General features: G+C 39.2%; 2 protein-coding genes across 2 annotated transcripts; both read right to left on the bottom strand.

Annotated features, from left to right (window-relative positions):
* Positions 1–2,819: 2,819 nt before the first annotated feature.
* On the bottom strand, positions 2,820–3,984 carry LOC119079233 (general odorant-binding protein 28a-like). The gene is made up of 4 exons (XM_037187024.1): positions 3,884–3,984; positions 3,204–3,371; positions 3,021–3,145; positions 2,820–2,962 (listed from the first exon to the last, which is right to left on the bottom strand). The coding sequence occupies exons 1-4, from the start codon at positions 3,938–3,940 to the stop codon at positions 2,878–2,880; spliced, it is 435 nt and encodes a 144-aa protein (XP_037042919.1). The 5' UTR covers positions 3,941–3,984; the 3' UTR covers positions 2,820–2,877.
* Positions 3,985–8,235: 4,251 nt separating this feature from the next.
* LOC119079221 (multiple inositol polyphosphate phosphatase 1-like) lies at positions 8,236–9,837 on the bottom strand. The gene is made up of 2 exons (XM_037187010.1): positions 8,667–9,837; positions 8,236–8,610 (listed from the first exon to the last, which is right to left on the bottom strand). Exons 1-2 carry the CDS (start codon positions 9,791–9,793, stop codon positions 8,448–8,450), a joined length of 1,290 nt encoding a protein of 429 aa, XP_037042905.1. The 5' UTR covers positions 9,794–9,837; the 3' UTR covers positions 8,236–8,447.
* Positions 9,838–10,241: the final 404 nt, after the last annotated feature.

The raw sequence follows: 10,241 nt of genomic DNA, 5'->3' as shown, positions 1-10,241 counted from the left end.
CCGAACAATAATCGTTGAAATGAACAGATAATAAAGCAATTTTATCATTAAACGGAAACCATCTGAGAATTTATTTCTCGAATCGTACACAATATAATGTAAATATGCACAGCTGATTGCCAAGGATTTTTGGTTTCCCATATGAGGGCTCGTCCGGGAACACGCGAGTTTACAAACATTTTTGGGGAATGTTATGGGATATAGTAGCCCCTGTCAATATTTATATGGGAGAACACTGATCGACTTGCTTGGAGAGCTTTTGTAATATTTCTGAGCCATGTCCGTCACGTCGATATCTTGAGTAAATCAAATCCGATTTCAAAAATAGTCGAAGATAGTCGAAATAGTGAGGCTAAGTTCGAAGATGGGCATATTCGGGTCGGCCCTTCGTGAGTTAGGGCCACCTAAGTGATTTAAGGTCTTTTGGTGATATTTATGGCAAAATAAACGATGGAAATGTAAATGACACGGCAAATGATAGGTATTGTCAATACCAATCCAGGAAAAAAAAGTTTTTTAAAATCGGGTGAGTGGACCGTGAGTTAGGGCCTTAGAAGTGAAATGCTACTAGGGCCCTATGTGTATTTTACATAGAACTCAAGTAAATTTCATTCGTTTTTCGTAATTTTTGTTTGATTTGGAAGGTAATCGAACACCGAATAGAATGTTGTTGAAAAAAAAATTTAATTTGGGTCCTTGGACTAAGGCCGCTACTAGGGCCCTATGTGTATTTTACATATAACTCGAGTAAATTTCATTCGTTTTTCGTAATTTTTGTTTGATTTGGAAGGTAATCGAAGGCCGAATAAAATGTTGTTGAAAAAAAAAAATTGAGTCCTTGGCCTAAGGCCGCTATTAGGGCCCTATGTGTATTTCACATATAACTCGAGTAAATTTCATCCGTTTTTCATAATTTTTGTTAGCCCCGTACAAAGTACGAAGGGGTTTATAGGATTACGATGCCGTGTGTAATTGATGGAATTCGAAGCAGACGGTAAGGGCAAAGTGTTTGCCTATGTTCATAGATAACGAATCCGCAATAAAAATTTTGTCCGTCCGTCCGTCCGTCCGTCTGTCCGTCCGTCTGTCACGTCGATATCTTGAGTAAATCAAATCCGATTTCCTTTTTTCCCTGAAAGGTAGTCAAAATAGTGAGGCTAAGTTCGAAGATGGGCGATTTTGGGTCGACCCTTCCGGAGCTGGGGCCCAATAAGTGCTTTACGGTTTTTCGAAGATATCTCCGGACATTCAAACGTTACACTTGTAACTGATACGTCAAGTGAAAGGTATTTACAATACCAATCGACAAAAAAAATGTTTATGAAAATTGGATGACCGACTCGTGAGTTAGACCCCTTGGTGTGAACTAGGTACAGGGCGGCAAGCCGTTTTTGCTTGTAGGTTGGCCAAATTTGAACGTATTTAGATGGATTTTGCTTTATTAGATAGGTATTGACCGTACCAATCAGGGAAAAAATTTGAAATTCTATTCACCGGAGCGTGAGCTAGGTCTCTTGGAGTGAGCTTATATGTGGCTACTCGGCCGTACAGTGAAGGTGGTGTTTTTTGTTAATATCTCGAGTAAACTTTGACCGAATTTCAATTTTTTTTGTTTGAAAGGTGCTAACGAATGTAAAGCAGCCGTACTACTTTCCACCTCCTAACAAAATGGCAGTCGGCCGCCATTTTGGATTTTTGTAAAAACATTATAAATCGGTGAAAATAATTCTTACAAAGTTATTGATCAGTGGGAAGTGATTGGTTATGTGTGTGTGGTGTTTCAAGGATCCCAAATATGGATATCTATATATAAATATATATAGTATATTGAGCTATATAACGGTATAGATAGTTATTTTGAGCTATATACTAGCATATTTATCAGTAAATTGTTTATTTATAGGTAAATATAGGTTAATATAGGACTGAGGAAATTGTAGGTCAATTTGAAATTTGTGTTACGTTTGAAAGGAACATCGTACGGGGCTTCGTAATTGCGCTATGCGCAATTTTTAAGACGTACACATTTCATAAGAATTTTACTTTACCGACGTTTACGGGCGCAGTAGGCTTACGGTAAGAGTAGGGCGACGGACGCACTAGGGTCACGTACGCAATAGATATACGGGTTTGGACGGGGCTCAGTCGCAGCAAACGCTCCGACTGTTCTGATGGCTCGTTTTTTTGTGTGATTGATACAGCCGGCTAGCCGCTAACATGATCTTACCAGCCGGCCGCCGAGAACTCTCGGCTGTGTCATAGCCGCCAACTGCCTCTCGGCTGAACGGCGCAGTGCTCTATGAGGGATATTCATCTTTTTGGACTCAGACTAACAATATTAACTACTATTTTTATGCTAAGGACCTCTACTAATGTGGGAAAACTGCTTGCCGCCCTTTACCTGGTTCACACAAAGGGCTCTAACTCAAGAGTCGGTCATCCGAATTATCAAAAAAAAAACTGTGATTTGCTCAAGGTTTATGGGTCACGGACGGACGGACGGACATTTTTTTATTGCTGATTCGTCATCTATGAACACTAACCGTCTGCTTCCAATTCAACTGTTACAAACGGCATATTTATCTTATAATCTCCCAGTACTTCGTACGGGGCTAAAAAGTTGGTATCTTAGGGATGTTTGTGGACACTGCATTCCTGAGTCGTTATGAGGAAGAATATCACAAAACTGTTATCTCTAGCTACGCCCCCTAGGGCAAGAATTCTAGAATTTACAGAGATTTTTCAAGTTTTTTGGGTTTAAAATAATGAGTTTAAAATGAAACTAAATTTTGAATTCTTAAAGTTTAATTGACGTTGGATTCCTCGAAGAACAGACATTTTCATATTGGCTATTCAAGTAAACATCACGTGAAAATTTTAATTTAAATCTTTAGTAGGATCAATACCGAGTTTAGCAGCTGCAGCGGCGACACAATCAACTATAGCTGCTGCACTCTCACATCTAGAAACGAATGGAAATGAATACGTTGTTCATCACAAAAATTCAAAAAAAAACATACCGTTCACCCCCACCAACCGAAATACATTCTTTGGTTATTGCTTCGGAATTTTTAATTTTTTCCGGATCGCCGGATCCCTCGGCTAATCTTGCGCTGCCTTCAGCTGATAACTTGCCACCTATCATCTATTTACAAGAAATTGATAAGCAAAATATATTTTTTTTTAAAGTACATCGGTCATACGACACCAAGAGTCTCCATCATACAGGCATGGAAGCATTGACCTGAACGAGTTGTTGGAGGTTGTTGTGCCATTGCCCCCTGGACATCAGCATCAGAAGCCCCTTCCGCACTTTTACACTTTCCAACTAGCTCCATAATCATTGATTGTCGTTCTTCTTCGGTTAATGGCTGAAACATTTAAAGATTTAATTTTATCAAAAAATCGGGATAAAACTAAATAAAAATCGAAAAATCCTAACGTTCTAGAATTGAGAAAATGGTGGACTATGTGAAGTTATCGGATTTGAAGGAACCACCGTCTTAATAATCCTAAAACAGTCAAGAGTCACAAAATCCTAGAATTCTACAAAGGGAACGGTGTGCCATTCTTCTTCATTTGACTCTAGGAATGTGTTTTCACCAAAAATCGCTGAAATACCAACATACTTTGCCACTTCCAACCAAGATGATGGTCTAGGAACCTACTTTCATCGGAATTTTTGTTTTTCTCTACAAACTCTGTAATATCTCTTGCCCGACCAACGCTGAACCACTCATACCTGAGACTTGGTCAACAACCACCATCAATCGATACTGCTATTGCATTCTACCATTCTCAGACCATACATAACACACTCAGATAAAGGTATGCTTATATGGGAACTTCAGGCCGTAGCTTCCAAACAGAAATGTGTACTTACTTTAGCTGTAGCCACTAGCACACAGGCTAGAAACACAATTTTAACTAGAAGACCCATTGCAATATTCTAAAACGTGAAAGCACAAATGAAATCTATGCAATTTGAAGGTCTGAACTGACGACATGAGTTTTTTAACAAATCTTTTTATAGTAAAATGAATAGCCATCGAAAAAGTGACCATTGCAATAACTCTCAAAACTTGCAAATTCATTTTTTGGCGTTCCTCTTCGTTGATTTTGCCGAACGATAGACCTATAATTTTCTTAATGACATTTAAATGACTGTATTCACATGGAGTGCATTGAACAGAAAATGCTCGTCATTGCGCATTAGCATATTTCGTGAATTAGAAACATTTGCAGATAAGGGGCCATCCATAAAGGACGTCCGCACTATGGGGGTGAGGGGGGGGGGGGGGGGGGGGGGGTTCGCCAACGTGTGACCGCCATACATTTGTGTAGTGGAAAAGTGCGGACAAGGGTGGAGGGGGGTCTAAAATTCCAGAAAAATCGCGGACGTCCTTTATGGACGGCCCCTAAGGCAAACAATGAATTTCTTAAGCGATTGCAAGAGGTAACCCAACCTCTTCAGCAATAATGTTAGGTGCCACTTAAGTCTTATTCAGTAAAAACAAGGCATCAGAACAGTCGGAGCGTTTGCTTCGACTGAGCCCCGTACGACCCGTAATCCTATTTCGTCCGTAACCATAATACGTCTACAACCCTCTAATGCGTCTGTTACCAAAATGCTTCCGTAACCCGATTGCGTCCTTGACATTATTGCCCACCTAGCCAAGTTGGGCATGGTCAAATTTACTGAAAGTGTTCAGTTTTAAAATTGTGCATAGCGCAATTACGAAAGCCCGTACCCCTCAAATAGAACCAACAATTTACGACATTATTTTAGAAACCCGAAATTTTTGCCAACTTTTCATTCGATATTCAATTACCTCTCAAATGAAAAAAAAAACAGCAAAATCGGATGAGATTTACTCGATTTATGTGCAAAAAAACCCTTAGGGCCGAGTAGGGAGGGCCGACCCCTAACAACCTGGGGCACCATAAGCGATTTATGGTTTTTCGACGATATCTCTACAGTTGTAAATGATACGTCAATTTACAATATCGATCGACAAAAAAAAGGTTATGAAAATTGGATAACCGACTCGTGAGCCCTTGATGTGAACCAGGTACAGGACGCGAAGCATTTTTGGCTTGTAGGTCGACCAAATTTGACCGGATTTTCACAAATTTCTTTATTAATTTATTATTTTTTTATTAGATAGGTAATGACCGTACCAATCAGGGGAAAACAAGTTTATGAAATTTTGCTCATATCTGGCTACTCGGCCGTACAGTGAACGTGGTGGTTTTCGCTAATATCTTCAGTAAATTTTGACCGAATTTCATGAATATTTTTGTTTGAATGGTATTGACGGATGCAAAGCGCTACTACTATTTCCGGTTTCCTAAAAAAATAACTGCCGACGGCCATATTGGATTTTATTAAAATCGATATAAATCGGTAAAAATGAAGTGAAATTCATCCGTTTTCGCCAATTTTTGTAAAATCTGAGATGTACTTGCACACTAAGTAGCGAGTTGTGGAAAAATTTCTAGAATTAGGTCCCTTGGACTAAGGCCGCTTTGTGGCCCTATAAGGTTTTTGCACATAAATCGAGAATATTTCATCAGATTTTCCTACTTTTTGTTTAGTTTGACAGATAATTCAATACCGAAAGAAAGTTGGCAAGAAAACGTTGTAAATTCGGATTCTCAAAATTACATCTCGTAAACTTTTGATTTATACTTGAAAAGTACTTCGTACGGGCTTTTGTAATTGCGCTAAGCGCAATTTTAAAGATGAACACTTACAGTTAATTTGCAAAAATAGGCAATAATGTCAAGTACGCAATAACGTTACGGAAGCATTTTGAAGTATAATGGTTTCGGGCAAAATAGGTTTACGGGTCGTACGGGGCTCAGTTGCAGCAAACGCTCCGACTGTTCTGATGCCTTGTTTTTATTGCGGATTCGTTATCTTTGAACCCACACTCGAGTGTTCAAAATCGTTATTTCCACTATCATAAATCTATTTTTCACATCAGTATGTCACTTTGTGACCCCTTTATGTACCTAATTACCCTACAGTAACAGTAGACTTTCGAAAAATCAAGATTTTTAGACCCGTACGAAGTACTGGGGTCTTATGCGTTTACGCATACGTCCGTAACACGTCGAATTGGACTCCCTGAGTAAGGGGAAACATATTGTGGTTGTCGAGAGATGCCAAATCAGTGAAAAAAAATGTCCGTCTGCACGATAACTTTAGTAAAACGCATCCGATTTTAAAAATTCTTTTTTTTCCGTTTGGTAATGTCAAAAGACAGGCTAAGTTCGAAGATGAGTGATTTTGGATCTACCCTTCCCGAGCTGTGGCCCAATAAGTGCTTTACGGTTTTTCGAAGATATCTCCGGACATTCAACCGTTACACTTGTAACTGATACGTCAAATAAAAGGTATTTACAATACCGATTGACAAAAAAAAGTTTATGGAAATCGGATGACCGACTCGTGACTTAGACCCCTTGGTGTGAACTAGGTACAGGGCGGCAAGCCGTTTTTGCTTCAAGCCAAGGTTGGCCAAATTTGAACGTATTTAGATGGATTTTGCTTTATTAGATAGGTATTGACCGTACCAATCAGGGAAAAAAACGTTTATGAAATTCGATTCACCGGAGCGTGAGCTAGGTCTCTTGGAGTGAGCTTATATGTTGCTACTCGGTCGTACAGTGAAGGTGGTGTTTTTTGTTAATATCTCGAGTAAAGTTTGACCGAATTTCAATTTTTTTTTGTTTGAAAGGTACTAACGAGTGTAAAGCAGCCGTACTACTTTCCACCTCCTAACAAAATGGCCGTCGGCCGCCATTTTGGTTTTTCGTAAAATCAATATAAATCGGTGAAAATGATAATTACAAAGTCACTGATCAGTGAGAAGTGTAGTTTGTGTTACATTTGAAAGGAATGTCGTACGGGGCTTCATAATTGCGCTTTGCGCAATTTTTAAGACGTACACATTTCATAAGAATTTTACTTTACCGACGTTTACGGGCGCAGTAGGCTTACGGTAAGAGTAGGGCGACGGACGGACTAGGGTCACGTACGCAATAGATGTACGGGTTTTGTACGGGGCTCAGTCGCAGCAAACGCTCCGACTGTTCTGACGGCTCGTTTTTTTGCGTATGAAGCATGGACTTTTGCGCGGGGAAATGTTACATTTTGTGAATATATATGAAGGATGGACTTTTGCACGGAGAATGTAATATTGTATGCAAATAAAACTGATTTTCTTTCTTTTTTCAAATTATTATTTTTACTTGCACACAATATTACATTTCTCCGCGCAAAAGTCCATCGTCCATATAAATTGATGCAATTTATGTGCTGCTTAGAATGTGCAGTTTTCTATTTCGTTATTTTACTTTTAAAGCTGAATTCAGACTTGTCCGTTTGGTTCATCCGTTTACTTGACAAAAGAGCACGTGTTATAAAAGGCCTATCATGTGTGCTATTGTTTAAAACCAATCTGTCAAGTAAACGTATGATCATTTTTTCGTAAATGAACAAAACGGAGGTACGCAAAGGGACGGCTCACACGCCGCAAACATCGCACACATGTATTACTCATTTACATAGGCTCTTCTGTAATCTACTATTAATATTATTTTTTTTTTTTTTTAACTCAAGTCGGTCCAGGGTGTGCTCAAGAGTTTCCAGGGTGTGCTCAGCACACCTTCGCTCCTTAGTAGCTACGGCTCTGGCATCTATGGACAACCACAATAGGTTTCCCCTTACTCAGGGAATCCAATTCGACGTGTTACAAACGTATGCGTAAACCTATAAGACCCCAGTACTTCGTACGGGTCTAAAAATGGCTTCGTGCGATTTAAGTTATTACAAATTTTTTTGTATAACCTTGTTTGCCATAAAAAGTTGTAGAACAAAATTTGTTACCGGAAAATGTAAAATCGTTTTTCCGGCCGGAAAAGCCATTCAGATGAAAACCTTCAAAGTCGAATATCTCCGAAAATACAAGGTTTTTTTGAAAAACTTCTTCTGTTCTGGTAAGTCTGGCTCGTTACCGATATTTTATGGAAGAACCTCGATGAAACTTATAAAAATGAATTGATGAAAGCTTTAATTTGTTGTATAATTTAGCAAAAGTGCCCCACTAGTTCTCTTATATTCAATAATCTGATACCTGTACGCAGTCACGCATGAAATTTCTATTAACTCGAAAATGGTTAAAATGTACGTAAATGACCAGAATTGAAAGTGAGTTTTCTCCGGTTTCAGTGCACTGATTTTAATGATTTATTGTTCGTTGGACTCGTACTGAAGCTTATTTTAATTCATAAAAAGATGTTTTTGGATATCGACTAATTTAAACAAAAGTTGTAATGTTCGCTTGTGTATAGTCGCCTAGTGCTTTCTCACTTTTTTTTAGGGAGTGGGAACTGCGTCAAGAACTCCGCTTCCGCTCCGTTCATGATAATTTGTAACGTCAATTATTTGTACAAAAGATCTCTGAGCAATTTATGTCCAAGTAGTGACTGAGCCGATTCAAAATCATCGAAAATTTGCACAATCCATTCGATTGACATCCGGGCAGTTGTAATGGTTTTTCGTTTTGCATAAACAAGATGTCATGATCACCATTAGCACAACTATAAAAAATAAGAATTTCGAAATGATTGAACCCAATAACCAAAATCTCTCTCACTCATAACGTATAACTGCCACGTTTGCGCCTTTCGGGCTGATATAACTCGTTTTCCATTGTCTGAATACTTGTTGGGCAAAGTTGTGTCGATTCAATGGAACTTGATCTTCATGAGCGTTCAGCGCAACGAATATGAGTTGCATCAAATTCAAATCCGAATAAAAAATTCTCACTCGACGGTCGTTCGGATCGTTTGAGCGTAGAAAGTTCATCATGTCTTGCATGATATGACATGGCATATTCTCATAAAGGCGCCGATAATTGGACTGGCCATAGCCGTATCTGTGTATGAAAAAGATATCTCGGCGATATTCATGAACTTGAATATTTGCCACTGAAAATGATGAGCAAAATGGTGCCGTCGAATTCATGGCCAATGCTTGTTCGAATCGACAAAGTAGTAGCAGTGTGTTCAACTCATCATGTGTCAGCGGACTCGATGCACGGAAGCCCAGTTTGCTACTGACTTGTGTGATCATTTCCTCATATTCGGGACCTTCAACGAACGCATTCACTTCGAGTTCATTGGTGATGAGTTCATTGAAAAGTGGACACTGCGAACGGGGCAACAGTAACAGATCCGGATCATCAATAATCTCAAATTCAACTTGCTTGTGTCCACCTAATCCGAATAAACCGTCAGCAAATGCAGCTAGCGATGCCTTTTCCGCTTGTGTACTGATTGATCGGAATAAGTAATCTGTAGGTAAGTAAGTTGATGACAGTATGGTTGGAAGAGCGGATTGATAACGCTGAGCGATTGCTTTTATGTCATTCCATCCGCTTTCGGTTAGGAGTTCCGCATTTTCGTATGTGATATTCGGATCGAATTTCCAGTCTCTAATCATAGCGATATCAGCTGCACATAAAGTGGTTCTGCCAGCGTCGTAATTATTTAAAATATTCCTTTGTAGCGTTTCGCCGTTCCGGAAAATTGATGAAATCTCATAATCCCGAGGAAGGTCTTGACCTGTTCTGCCAATCAACCAAAACTTTGATGGAATACAATTCGATGCGTTTCCGTCAATATTTCGTCCTCTGACTAGCTCATACGGTGTCTCCGCATCGAACATCGTTATTTGTGGTCGGATTGTGTCTTCCGAATAGCAATAAAATGGATTGTGCATTGATACACTGCCGTTGGTTATTACAACCAGCACGGAAAGCGAGATTATAGTTCTCAACATCTTGGATCAATTGCAACTAAAATCTTTCGTAAGATTTCGCATTTTTCTCGCAAATGCTGGCCAACTTATCTCTGTGCCCATTCGCTATGATAAGATATCCCAATCGCTAAGATAATAAATCCCAATCGCAACCGCATCATGGAAATTCCGGGATAGTATGGTACACGTTTCACACACATTGATTTCGGTTAATTTCACAGTCCACTTCAACGCTGTTATCGTTCAAGTCAATAAGTTTTATAAAAGAATTCGAATAGAAATTGGATTACGATAGACTATCGTCGATAGTGCAGAAATTTCGGGATCAGCTGTCATGTGTTATATCCAAAGCAAATCGCATACGTTTCGCATGAATCTACGTTCTTTTCTAGTCTTCACCAAGATATGG

This window comes from Bradysia coprophila, unplaced genomic scaffold (assembly GCF_014529535.1).
Source record: "Bradysia coprophila strain Holo2 unplaced genomic scaffold, BU_Bcop_v1 contig_313, whole genome shotgun sequence".
Lineage (NCBI taxonomy): Eukaryota > Metazoa > Arthropoda > Insecta > Diptera > Sciaridae > Bradysia > Bradysia coprophila.
The sequence above is the reverse complement of the archived record's forward strand: the minus strand, read 5'-3'. Positions and strand labels throughout refer to the sequence as shown.

What these genes read in the sequence shown, in the direction of transcription:
- LOC119079221 (XM_037187010.1), bottom strand. Translation starts at nt 9,793, where the DNA reads ATGCACAATCCATTTTATTGCTATTCGGAAGACACAATCCGACCACAA. An exon ending in GTGGCAGTTATACGTTATGA is followed by an intron (nt 8,611 to 8,666) that starts GTGAGAGAGATT and finishes TATTTTTTATAG; the next exon opens with TTGTGCTAATGGTGATCATG.
- LOC119079233 (XM_037187024.1), bottom strand. Translation starts at nt 3,940, where the DNA reads ATGGGTCTTCTAGTTAAAATTGTGTTTCTAGCCTGTGTGCTAGTGGCT. An exon ending in TGATGGAGACTCTTGGTGTC is followed by an intron (nt 3,146 to 3,203) that starts GTATGACCGATG and finishes TCTTGTAAATAG; the next exon opens with ATGATAGGTGGCAAGTTATC. An exon ending in TCGGTTGGTGGGGGTGAACG is followed by an intron (nt 2,963 to 3,020) that starts GTATGTTTTTTT and finishes ATTCGTTTCTAG; the next exon opens with ATGTGAGAGTGCAGCAGCTA.